The following is a 14,174-nucleotide window of genomic DNA, read 5'->3' on the forward strand; positions in this document are numbered from 1 at the left end:
CTGATTTTGCTAGATAGAATACCACCAGTAATCTAGAAGTAAGTTGAGGAATGGGAACTTCTGAAGGTTGTTCACTCTTCTGATTTTGCTAGATAGAATACCACCAGTAATCTAGAAGTAAGTTGAGGAATGGGAACTTCTGAAGGTTGTTCACTCTTCTGATTCTGCTAGATAGAATAGTACCAGTAATCTAGAAGCAGGTTGAGGAAAGGGAACTTCTGAAGGTTTTCACTCTTCTGATTTTGCTAGATAGAATACCACCAGTAATCTAGAAGTAAGTTGAGGAATGGGAACTTCTGAAGGTTGTTCACTCTTCTGATTCTGCTAGATAGAATAGTACCAGTAATCTAGAAGCAGGTTGAGGAATGGACACTTCTGAAGGTTTTTCACTCTTCTGATTTTGCTAGATAGAATACCACCAGTAATCTAGAAGTAAGTTGAGGAATGGGAACTTCTGAAGGTTGTTCACTCTTCTGATTCTGCTAGATAGAATACTACCAGTAATCTCGAAGTAGGTTGAGGAATGGGCACTTCTGAAGGTTTTTCACTCTTCTGATTTTGCTAGATAGAATACTACCAGTAATCTCGAAGTAGGTTGAGGAATGGGAACTTCTGAAGGTTGTTCACTCTTCTGATTCTGCTAGATAGAATACTACCAGTAATCTCGAAGTAGGTTGAGGAATGGGCACTTCTGAAGGTTTTTCACTCTTCTGATTTTGCTAGATAGAATACTACCAGTAATCTCGAAGTAGGTTGAGGAATGGGAACTTCTGAAGGTTGTTCACTCTTCTGATTCTGCTAGATAGAATACTACCAGTAATCTAGAAGTAGGTTGAGGAATGGGCACTTCTGAAGGTTTTTCACTCTTCTGATTTTGCTAGATAGAATAGTACCAGTAATCTAGAAACGCACCATCATGTGTGAAATATTGAGATTTACTTGAATATCACGTAGGAAACAATCCTTGGGTGATGGAAAAGTTGAAAAAAAAACATTAAAAGGTTAACGGGCTGTTAATGCACCAAAGTCAGATGTAGGCTTTCCAGAGTTTTAATAAGGTTAATGATCAGATATGTGGGTGAATCTCCATTTTACATTTTGTAGATCAATGAACAGTGGGAGGTGTCTGGTGTTAAAAAGCTGTTAATGGCATACAACGAAAGTTGTTATCGATAGAATCTAGTGAAACTGGTTTTTTGTTGCTAGTGAATTACTTCAAGGATCAGTTGGCCATCTGCTGTTTCTCTTGCATATTAAATAATATTGATATTATTGTAGTATATTTGCAAGGTTTGTGATGGTACTAACTTTGTTATTACTACTTGTATCAAAAATGTTGAAGCAATAAAAATGACATGAGTCATTTGGTTAGCTGGCATTAAGTTGTAGTAATGGCCAAGTAATGCATTTGGTTTATCGTCATTTCGACCAGAGGTTTGATGTAGATTGAAACAACTCGAAAGCGTAAGTGAAGAAAAAAAACATCTTGGTATATGGCGTAAAAGTCATTAAGGCCATTGACGCGTCGTTTTGTATCTAGTGGCAAAATGTGAAGGTGTACTTATATAATAATTGGTAAAATGGAGTAATTACTTATCCATTCAAATCACTGCTTAGGCCTAACTTAAAACACTATGTGCAGTTTTGATCTCCATCGTTAACTTAAATTATGCAAAAGGCATTTTGGAGGACTAAAACACATGATCTCAGTGACTAAAGGATTATCTTACAGACATGGATTAAGATATCTCTGTAGATTATTAATTCTAGTATCTAGATTATCCGTTTTTCTCTTAGCATCTGTCACTCAGAGTTGGCTTGCTCAATTGTATAGTGACTTGAAAATGCTACACAGCATACATGGACTATCTCGTTTAAAGATTTCTGTCCTCGAAGGTCACAGTTCTACTTCTGGCTTTAAATTTTAAAGATAAACGTACTCAACTAAATTAGTCGATTATTACCTTACACAAAGCAGGGCATTCACTTAGCATCTAATGAAAGCATTAGATATTTAATAACAAAAGGAAGAAGGCAAGGGGAGGTGTTCAGGTTTAATAACGAAAGGAAGAAGGCCAGGGGGGGTGTATAGGTGTAATAACGAAAGGAAGAAGGCCAGGGGGGTTGTATAGGTGTAATAACGAAAGCAAGAAGACCAGGGGAGATGTATAGGTTTAATAACGAAAGGAAGAAGGCCATTGGGGGATGTATAGGTGTAATAACGAAAGGAAGAAGGCCAGGGGAGATGTATAGGTGTAATAACGAAAGGAAGAAGGCAAGGGGAGGTGTACAGGTTTAGTAACAAAAGAAAGAAGGCAAGGGGAGGTGTACAGAATTAATAACGAAAGAAATAAGCAAGGGGAAATGTATTGGTTTAATAACAAAAGAAAGAAGCAAAGGGAGGTGTACAGGTTTAATAACGAACGAAAGAAGGCAAGGGGAGGTGTACAGGTTTAGTAACAAAAGAAAGAAGGCAAGGGGAGGTGTACAGGTTTAATAACAAAAGAAAGAAGGCAAGGGGATGTGTACAGGTTTAATAACGAACGAAAGAAGGCAAGGGGAGGTGTACAGGTTTAGTAACAAAAGAAAGAAGGCAAGGGGAGGTGTACAGGTTTAATAGCTAAAGGAAGAAGGCAAGGTTATTTTTGCATTTTATATTATTATCGAAGGAAGTTATTGGATAAACGTCTCACATTTGGAACTATGACTTTTTTATCTTTGGTGTCATATCCTTTTCCCTGCTCCTTCTTTTCCTGAAACAGACAATCGACGTGAGGAGGTATCCTTTCGATAGTTCCAGAGTTACTACTGTCTGAATCCGAAGAAACAGGACTATCGAACACAAGTTTAAGTTTTGTAAAAGGCAAGTGAGAATCTAGTTACGACGGTATAGCTTTTCTAACAGGATAACAAACTCGTGAACTTAGATGCCGGCAGCGTTAGTGGGTTTTAAAAGGGGAAACTGAAAGGTTTTTGATACTTGTGGTGGACAGTTTGTTTTTGAATTTCGCACAAAGCTACTCGAGGGTTATCTGTGCTAGCCGTCCCTAATTTAGTAGTGTAAGACTAGAGGGAAGGCAGCTAGTCATCACCACCCTCCGCCAACTCTTGGGCTACTCTTTTACCAACGAATAGTGGGATTGACCGTCACATTATAACGCCCCCACGGCTGATAGGGAGAGCATGTTTGGCGCGACGGGGATGCAAACCCGCGACCCTCAGATTACGAGTCGCACGCTTGGCCATGCCGGGCCTGTGGTGGACAGAGCACAGCTTTTTCATTGTGTAACTTTGTGCTTAATTTTAACAAACAAATAAAGCTGACATGTTCGTCAAACATAAAGGACTTGTATAAGGTTTTCACTTTTTCTTAAGTGTTTGTGTGTGCGCGTGTGAGAGAGAGACGAAATATAGCATTGATAGCTCTATATATGCATTGTCACCCACTTGTTACTGCAAAGCATATCTCGCTACACACAGATTAGGTTTGCAGGTGAGTAGACATAATATTACTTTTCCAAGAATGTGATAAAAATTAATAATATATTGCTTTTAGTTTGTGATTTTTAATAAGCACAAACTTACACAATGGAATATCCACGTTATGCACAACAGGAAATCCGGTTTTTTAGAGCTATGATCCTCCCGATTTACACCTGAATCACTGGAGGGTAACCACTTGTTATAAGCCTGAAATTAAACCCAGATAAAACACAGATAAAAATGAAAAAAAGTTTCCTGATTATAATATTTGCCAGGAAAGAGAGAATTTTTTTTTTAATTTTTGGACAATATTTATTTGGGTTTACACATTTTATAGTCCCTCGGTTGCATACAGGCGAGCTTACTAGCTTATGATGCTGATAGGATTCGAAGCTAGATTCCTGAAATAAGTACACGGTAGAACTTTGTTCTTTATATTTTACATATATTGTTTGTTGGAGCATTTAGAAATAATGTTAATACTGAAAAGTGGTTGTTGCTAAGACACTGTACATAAACGATGTTAAAAGTCTGTAAATAAATCTTTAAGAGTAGAAAGTACAGTTGAAAGATAGAGTAATAGCAAGAGGGAAATAACTCACATTACGTAGAGCAACATCTAAGCTTTGTGAATGAATCCTTATCACTTGGTTTGTTTTGCATTTCGCGCAAAGCTACAGGAGGGTTATCTGTATCAGCCGTCCCCAATATAGCAGTGACAGGCCTAGAGGAAAGACAGCTAATCATCACCACCCGCCGCCAACTCATGGGCTACTCTTTACCACCGAATAGTAGGATTGATCTTCACGTTATAACATCCTCACGACTGATAGGGCGAGCATGTTTTGTATGATAGAGTTTCGAACCCGCGACCCGCAAAATTACGAGTCGAGTGCAATAACCACCTGGCCGTTTAGGGCACTGCTCTTAATGACTTACGTAATAAAAAAACAGTGTGTCATCTGTTTATATGTCATCCGATTTCCTTGTGAAATTTTACACAGTATTTTGGAACCAAGATAACAAATTTTGTCAGGTAAAAAATAACGCCTTTAAGTTGTATGGGGTCAGACGTAGTAATATATTATTGTTCAGTCATCGGCTCATGTTCTAGTAATATATTATTGTTCCATCATCAGCTTGTGTTGTAGTAATGTATTATTGTTTAGTCATCGGCTTGTGTCGTAGTGAAATACTATTGTTTAGTCATCGGCTCATGTTGTAGTAATATATTATTGTTTAGTCATCGGCTTGTGTTGTAGTAATATATTATTGTTTAGTCATCGGCTCGTGTTGTAGTAATATATTATTGTTTAGTCATCGGCTTGTGCTGTAGTAATATATTGCTCTTCCATCATTGGCTCGTGTAGTAGTAATATATTGTTGTTCCATCATTTATATTTTATAGCCATAAACCATTATTCGAAGTGTCGAGTTCTGATACATTGTTATTATCTTCATTAACTGTTTGTTGTTGTTGTTTTCAAATTGTGAAAGAATATTCTTCTGGTATTTTGTTGTCCTCTCAGTGGGCCAATACAAATTTAATAAACTGTGTTATTACTGTAATGTGGCTACTAATAGTCACCATATTTTTCTATTAACCTAAAGGAAAACAAACAACAAAACACAGGTTGAGTACAACAAGGACATTGTCCTTCCTTATACACTTACTTCAATTCTTTAACTACTAATACTGAAGAGTAGGTTAAAAGAAGAAACAGAAATCTGTCTGGGAAAGATCCATAATGACTTGGAGTTGAAAAGGTCAAGAGTCAACGGTTCAAGAAATGGCAATTTTGTCTCTGTTCAAAGGAAAACATAACCAAAAATTACACACCCAAAAACAAACCATAACTGTCAAACAGCAAAGCCAATCAAATAAAAACAAACAGTTCTACGAGTAACTATATTTTTCTTTTCCCTTCACCAAGTCCATGATTTGAATTTCGTGCAAAGCAACACGAGAGCTATCTGTTCTAACCGTCCCTAATTTAACAGTGTAAGGCTAGATGGAAAGCAGCTAGCCATCACCATCCACTGCCAACTCTTGGGCTACTCTTTTACCAAATAATAGTGGGATTGACCGAAACATTATAATGCATCCACGACTGAAAGGGAGAGCATGTTTCGTGTGATGGGGATTCGAACCCGCGACCCTCGGCTTACGAGTCTAGTGTCTTAACCACCTGGCCATGCCGGGTGCCAATTTTTTGTTAGCCTTTCATTCATCTCGTAAATATGTATTTATTTTACAAATAAGAACATTCTAGTTATCCATAGCATTGATGTTTGTTTATTTGGTTTTTCAGTTGGAGTAACTTGTTGTTCACTGTTTTTCTGAAATGTTTACTTCTATAGTATCCAGCCTACTTGTACAGCTCTCTCCAAGCTGTATGAAAAATCTAAGATTTTATGAAAAAAAACAATAAAATAAACGTTGTGTTAACAAATGTTTTATTTCTTTTCGCAGTAAATTACTTGTTATTATAATTATCCAGTTAAACGTTTTCGAACTGTAAGAATAGTATAGCAGTGTATTCATGTACTTTTTAGTCATGTGTGACTATTTATTTCAGATTAAAATATATGAAAATGTTCAACATCATTATTCTTGACTTATTGTTTAACACAAACTGGACTTAACGAGATATATTTATAAACCTAAATAAAATAACGATCTTCAGAATGTAATTTTATTAGCTCATTACTTTACTATTAGAACTTCGTCAGAAATACATCAATTTCCTTTTAGTTCACTAATACAGTTCAGTTACTTACGTTTATACAAATGGGCAAGTTTGGTGTCGTCTAAGGATGCTGTTTGTTCTGATTTGGAATCACGTAGTTTTAAGTGTCTACACAAAAGGATTAAGGAAATATTACCTGATCAGCTTTGAGCTGTATTAAATCAATAGTGGTGAATACGTTTCGTGAAGACTGATTTGACTTCACGTATATTGAAATGACCACAAATGGGGAGTAATCGCAACATTACAAACAGCACATTTTAAGTTTATTATATATTTATTACATATTATATTATATATTATTATATATTTCAAGTTGCTTATTGCTGTTTTAATAATATTTATATTTTTCTCAGTGATTGATTCTAACGGAAGACTTCCAGCTGGACTGTTGGAGGGAACCTTAACCAGTTTAGGGTCCTACGATCAGTGTATGGACATCGTCTCTCCTACCAAAGAGTCTAATGTGTCCACTTTCCAAGGACAATATTGTTCTGTTTTACTACGACTTCCATTACCAGCTCGTTCACCAAAATACAGCAGCATCGTAGTCGGGGTGAAGGCTCTGTCCAATTTCTCAAAACCTGGGAGAGGTCAGTTGTTGAGATGTGTTCTTCACAAAGGGAAAAAAAATCTCACAAAAACTGTTGGCTACTACTTTGGTGTTACATGAAAGTAAACTGGCACGTTCCATTTACTACTATAACAATCAAATCTTATATTTATGGAAGACAGTTTGAAGAACTTGTCTAGAACTTCTTCCTTAGCTAGTAGTCAGTTTCTTATTTAATAACAGTAGGAATCAGGAGTTTGTATCAATTATTCCTAGCGTGTATTTTACACCTTTACTTAACCACTGAATACTTCGATGCAGAATAAAAACACTGGGGAACACTCATTTTGTTGCATTTAAAAAAAGACCTTTCTATAGTCAATTTGAGTGTGTTGATTTCAAATCTGAAGTCGGTTTTTGTCTGCAAGCTACAGATTTTATGCAATTTGACATTTTTATTTATTTTTTAATTTTTCGTTATTATAGGAAATTATAGGAATAGCTTATCAATTTGTTTGTGTATTTTATTCAGGTAGGAATTTGCGTTTGTAACTTTTGCGTTTGTACACTTCATCTGGACAATCTCGTTTAATGCTCCAGCAGTAGTCAGCCATCATACTTTTGTCCCAGCGCCATTGGTAGCGTTCTTCCATGACCTTTAGGTCTTGGTGGAATCGTTCTCCTTGTTCGTCACTCACAGCCCCCCAGGTTGTCAGGGAACTTATCAAGGTGGCTGTTCAAGAAATGAAGCTTGATGCTCATGTTGCACCCGAGATCATGAAAAGCGAGGAGCATTCTGTTCACAAGTTCACTGTAGTTCTCCGCCTTATTGTTTCCAAGGAAGTTCTGAACGACTGCCACAAAGGATAACCATGCTGCCTTTTTTAAAGCGGTCATCTTAGCAACAAACTGATCATCACGAATTAGGGTTCGAATCTGTAAGCCATCAAACACGCCTGCTTTGATCTTCTCAAATGATAACCCTGGTAAAGCTGTGATGGTGTGTTGGAAACATTCACCTTCGGTTTCCAGTGCCTTGACAAATTGCTTCATCAAACCTAATTTGATGTGAAGAGGAGGAAAGATGATCTTATCTCTGCTTACAATTGGGTCTTGTATGATATTTGGCATGCCTGCTTCAAGGGTGTCACGAATAGGCCAGTCCTTCTGGACCCGATGTCTGTCTCGTGCTCGGCTGTCCCACATACAGAGGAAACATGGAAACTTAGTGAAACATTTCTGTTGTCCAAGAAGAAAGTTGACCATCTTTAAGTCTACACAAATGATCCAATTGTGCTCATGATATTTTAATAAGTCCATGACCATTCTCATATCATCATAGTCTTCCCGCAAATGCACTGAGTGACCGACAGGTACTGCTCCATAAACATTCCCATTATGTAAAAGAACACACTTTAGACTGCGTTTTGAACTGTCTAAAAAGAGTCTCCATTCAGCAGGACTATAGTAAGGTACACCCAGTTCTTTGAGAAGCCCTTGGATGTCATGGCAGTAAACAAACTGTCTGTCTTCTGAAAAGAAGGTCACAAAAAGCTGGTCACGCTTTCTGAAATATGATACTTTAACAGAGTGATCAACAAGATTTCTGCCTTGTAATCTTGATGCCAAAAGCTCTGCTGCTTTCTTTGAAAGACCTAAATCCCGCACTAAATCATTCAGTTCAGTTTGGGGAAGAGGCTTGGGGACGGGGAAAGGTTCAGTGTCTGAAGAACAGTTCTCCGATTGTGTACACTTTTCTGACAATTCACTGTCACAACTGTTTTGTTCGCTTGTATCATGTCCAATGTCTTTATCGTTTAATGAAGGCAAGCCTTTGAAAACTGGAACAGAAACTTCTTCAGAGTGCGGAGCAGGCCGAATAGCTGAGGGAACGTTCGGATACGTAATCTTATGTCGGTTTTTCTTCCCAACACCCGTTGTGTTTACCATGCAGAAATAACAGTCAGTTACATGGTTGGTGGGTTCGCGCCAAATCATTGGAACACCAAAAGGCAGACCATTGCGTTTTCCTTTGGTCCAGTCTCGAAGCATTTCCTCACAATTGTGGTACACAACATGAGGAGCCCATTGCTTGTCTTGATCACCAAGATGAACTTCAAAATATGCCTTGTAGGCACGCTTGACGAACGAGGATATGTTACGTCTCTGACGATTGAGTGTGTAGCATCCACATATGTAGCAGAAGGCATCAGGCTTGTTTCTGCAATGATATCTATTTTTGGAAGCCATGTTTGATCTGAAACAAAAGAAGAATGATCAAAATATTAGAAGCTATCTATATATATGGACGTGAAAATGCTTATACATGGTTTACGCAAGTTCACATTTGTACAATTTCAATAACCTCAAATTGCATACAAACTAGAGTTTGTAGAGAAAAACTAATTTCAGATTTGAAATCAGCGCCTAAAACTCCTTCAGAATCAGTTAAAATATCCAATGCAACTCAAAGTTACTGAAAAAATGTTCCCCAGTGAAATACATGTAAAAACAAATTAAAATAATGACTGACAATTCTGCAGTTAGGTCCAAAGCGCATGTCCGTAAATTAATGAGACAGTATTGTGTACTTTGTACAGGGCGGCCCGTAAGTCCCTACCCATCCATATGTTATTATGCCACCCTGTAGTCTAATAGGTTTATTCTGTTGTAACTTTTCACTCACTGTTTGTACTTGCCACAACGTAAGTGCTGTTATACGCATGCTCAGCATTATTCTGAATAAAGGTTAAAGTAATACACGCTTTACTTTGTGAATGGCTGAATATCGACGTTCACCATCATTCTTCATAAAGAGGTTACTTTGACCTTACAGGAAAGGACTAGTAAAACAGTATGAAGAGAAAGAAGATAGTGACAAGATCCAACGGAAAAGCCCTTTCCAACGACGAGATCATGGATATGCTGAATAGAGCTATTGAAGGACCAGCCTCTGAATCACTGAGCAGTTCGACTGAGAGTTCCGAAGGTGAAAACTCAGGAGGTGAAGAATCACGAAGACCAGAATCCCATGAAACAAACGAAACATCCAACAAGAGGAGGCTGAAGAAGAAGAAGAAAAAGGACATGGTAAGTATAGTTTCTGACTATGCTACTAACCCTAACCTTAACGACGCTAATAATAGTTCTAAAAATCAAAGTATTAATAACATAACCCATGTTAACGAAGACAAAGCCACTTGCTCTAACAATAATTACTTGAATACAAACAACACCACCATCGCCACTAATTCTGAGAACACCATCACTGTCACACAAACAAACAATTCTCCTAACTACAGAATCCCAACTCTGTTCATCGAAGGAGTAAACAAAACAACACGCATTCCACAGATTGTCAATCAACTGAGGTCCTATTACCCGGGCATTCAGTTTAAAGACATCAAACGTCTTCCTAATGGAAGAATCATGATTAAATGTACCGAACCTCAAGAGTTTGCGTATATTTTGGCCCACTGGCCAAGGATGCCTTCGGTGTTCAAGCCACCATTACAACACCAAAACAAACACACCAAAACTAACAGTCATAATCAGAGGTGTCGATTTCGACATTGAAGATCATGAAATCACCGAAGAATTAACAACTCAAGGCTTTGACATTGCATCATCGAACAGAATCATCTCATTCAGAACGAAACAAAAACGCCACTGATCAAGGTAACCGTCAACAAAAAGACGATCAAGAAAAATTATTAAAAACGGTTGCTTTTTATTTTTCAAAGACACACGACCGAACCGGAAAGACACATCAAAACCAATAATCCAATGCTACAAATGTCAACGGTTCGGACACACAAAACTAATTGTATGGCCAAGGATAGATGTGTCAGATGTGGCGGATCTCACGAGGTCGCTCAGTGTCCTAACGAGCGTAACCAAGTTAGATGCGCCAACTGTCAGGCCCCACGCAGCCAGTTACAAAGGCTGCCCCAAATACACCCAAATACGTAACAGATTCCTTTTCAAAACCACGAACATCAATAATCAAACCCACGGCTACCAAAACAACACCAAACAACCTTTACTACCAACTCCAACCGACTCGCAAATCAAACACGCTCAACCTCAACCAACACGTACTTACGCGGACGTAACACGCCCAAAACAACACAAGCATTTAACCCAACAGATTTCACCACAAACTTGCTAGCAATGCTGATAGAATTGAGTGATCTCCCCTCATTTGAATCGAGGCACGAGTCACTCAAGGCTGTTTGCAGCCTTGCAAGTCACTATTTTAACCTCCCTCACCTGAAACCACACCATCTTTCACTCAAAATTCACGCGAGGGAAATAAAACAACACAATGATACAACACATTAAAATCTTACACATCAACTGCCAAGGAAATCTTAAAGACAAAAGGTTAGAAATATACAACATAAACAAACATATAAACGCCAACATAATCATCATTTCAGAAACACTTTGCACAGAGAAACAAAACACCACAATCCCGGATTCATCTCACACAACATACCTCACTCAGAAAACAACAGAGGTATAATAACTTACTTTAGTACAAAATATCGCATCTAATCTCGATAGAAGATTCATTTAAATCTGACATTAATGAGACCATTTTTTGTAATATACACTTTAACAACCGGCTAACTATTCCGATTCTAGCCATATATTGCTCACCAACCAAAATATCGACATTAACTTCCTTCAAAATGTGTTAATCGTAAACCCAAACCAGTTATTATTGGAGACTTTAATTCACCGCACACAGAATTAAGGGGTAACAGAGACACACGCAGAGGATCCAGCATAAAAAATTTTATTTCTAGCAATAAAATGCACTTAATTAATGACAATACACCTACACACTTCTCAGCCGCCAACGGCTCATATGATGTACTCGATTTCATCATCGCTCCCAAGGACATGGTTAATAGAATATCTAACTTTAAAGTGCATGATGAAATCACCAGTGACCACTTCCCCGTATCATGTATGATTCACCCGCGCCACCCGGCTGTGGCGTACGTGACTCCTTCCGCATACACCTACACTGAAACAGACTGGCTCACTTTTAATGCCTCTCTGGACTCATACCTACCCCACCCAATCGAACATGTAAACAACAAAACAGAACTAGACAAATATGTTGATCAAATTACAGAAGCCATAAAGAAAGCCACAAGAAACACAATTCCTAAATCAAAAAGAAAACAATCAATTATTCAATGGACTCTAACACCAGAAATTCACGCACTAATAATCAAACGCAGACAATTACGACGAATACACTACATCACACGTGATCCACACATTAAAACAGAAATCAATAGAACAAATACAAAAATTAAACAAGAAATTAAAAAAGTCAGAGAAAACAATTGGCATAACTTCTGCAAAAACTTAGAAAAAACCAAGAAAAATCCAAAAGAATTCTGGAAAAATTCAAGAGTATTGCGTCAGACAAAAACACAAATCACATGTTACAACACATCACACACAACAATAAAATCGCAAGGACGGACGAAGAGAAAGCTGACTTATTAGCTGACTATTACAAATCCGCTTTTAGCGATTTAAACTCAGTAGATTTCGACACACAACACCAACACCATGTCAACAACTACATAAATGCAAACCAAGCTTCATTCTCACCAGGATTTCCCGGAGAGACACTAGAAGCATACTCAAATTCAATCAATAGAAAAATAACCATAACCGAACTAAAGATTAATATCAAAAACTTGAAGAACACTTCCCCCGGACATGACCAAATACCAAATATTATTCTCAAAAAAAGTTCCACTCTTTTACTACAACACCTCACAGACATCATGAACATTTCATTAGCGACAGGGTATTACCCTGACACGTGGAAAAAAGCCATCATAACAACGATCCCCAAGAAACAAACTAACAGAACAAATCCAGATAATTTCCGCCCCATCAGTCTGTTAAGCTGCCTTGGCAAACTGATGGAGAGAATTATCTCCAACCGTCTCCTCCATTTTTGCGAATCAAACAACATCCTTCCAGAATCTCAAAATGCCTCCAGAAAAAATAGACAAACAACAGATCACCTCACACGACTCACCGAATCAATATACAAAGCTTACAACAACAATCAAGTAACCATCGGGGTATTCCTAGATGTCAAAAAAGCATTCGACAGCGTTTGGCACAATGCCATCATATACAAACTAAACCACCTACAAATAAATCCTACGATAGTCAAATGGATTTCAAATTTTTTAACCAATAGAACAGCACAAGTAAAAGTCAATAAAACCATATCCAAATTATTTAATATAACGGCAGGAGTGCCCCAAGGATCAGTCCTCCATCCACTTCTTTACATAATTTTCGTCAGTGACATACCTTTTCCAAATCTAACATACACACACAATTCACAATACGCAGATGACATCGCAATCTGGAGCACCTCCAGAAACCCAGTAATGGCCATGTCTCACGTACAAGAATCACTAAACAACGTCTCAACATGGAGCAACAAGTGGAGGGTCGTGTTAAATCCGACAAAAACACAAGCAATCACCTTCTATAGAAAACTAAAGAAGCAAAGAAAAAATCTAGGAAAAATAAATCTATCACTTGGAAACACAACCATCAACATGAGCAAAAACATCACATTCCTTGGCGTCACTTTCGACACAAAACTAACATGGAAAAAACACATAAACAATATACACTCATCAATAAGAAAAAGGATTTCATATCTAAAGACTATAACAGGTAAAGAATCAAAATGCGCACCGAACACCATTATACAAATATACAAGGCTTACATCCGTCCACTAATAGAGTACGGATGTCAAGTAACATACAACATGTCAAACAACACACTCCAAAAAATCCAAGTGCAACAAAACAAAATATTAAAATCCGCATTCAGTTTACCATCTTTTACACCAACAAATTATCTACACCAAATTAGTAATTTACCAACTATAAGAGATAGAATAACAGAACTTTCAATGAAATATTATCGAAAAGCAGAAAACAGAAACAAACTAACGGCATCACTACACAAATTATCAAGTGCACCAACAAAATACATATCACCATACAACATATTTCAAGAATCACAATCCACTCAACAAAGAGTCTAAATACATAAAACTATGTTATTAACATGAATTCCTTTTTTTTTTCAGGTACAGGGCACACGACAGGCAAAACTTTCGGCGCCTGTCGTGTGAAAGTGGGTTTTCTCGGGGTACTCCCGTTTCCCCCCACATCAAAATCTTCAGGCATTGGATTTCTAGATCCCAGCCCAGGCAACCTTTCTGCCAGACCCAGAATCGGGCCGTTTGATTTGATCTGAACTTGAGTGAATTACATTCATGTTCACATCTACCCAACTTTTCTTTTCGAGACAGGTC

The 14,174-nt window shown here is 37.7% G+C and overlaps 2 protein-coding genes across 2 annotated transcripts in view; one reads left to right on the forward strand and one right to left on the reverse strand.

Annotated features, from left to right (window-relative positions):
* LOC143228310 (O-acyltransferase like protein-like) overlaps positions 1-14,174 on the reverse strand; it is a 412,295-nt gene that overhangs the window by 145,929 nt on the left and 252,192 nt on the right. The window lies entirely within an intron of this gene.
* LOC143227893 (O-acyltransferase like protein-like) overlaps positions 1-14,174 on the forward strand; it is a 58,665-nt gene that overhangs the window by 16,566 nt on the left and 27,925 nt on the right. Inside the window, exons 2-3 of the mRNA XM_076459258.1 lie at positions 6,590-6,826; positions 9,387-9,394. Of these exons, the coding sequence (XP_076315373.1) occupies positions 6,590-6,826; positions 9,387-9,394 (245 nt within the window). The remainder of the gene's footprint in view (positions 1-6,589; positions 6,827-9,386; positions 9,395-14,174) is intronic.

Source organism: Tachypleus tridentatus, chromosome 10 (genome assembly GCF_004210375.1).
Source record: "Tachypleus tridentatus isolate NWPU-2018 chromosome 10, ASM421037v1, whole genome shotgun sequence".
NCBI classification, from domain to species: Eukaryota; Metazoa; Arthropoda; class Merostomata; order Xiphosura; family Limulidae; genus Tachypleus; species Tachypleus tridentatus.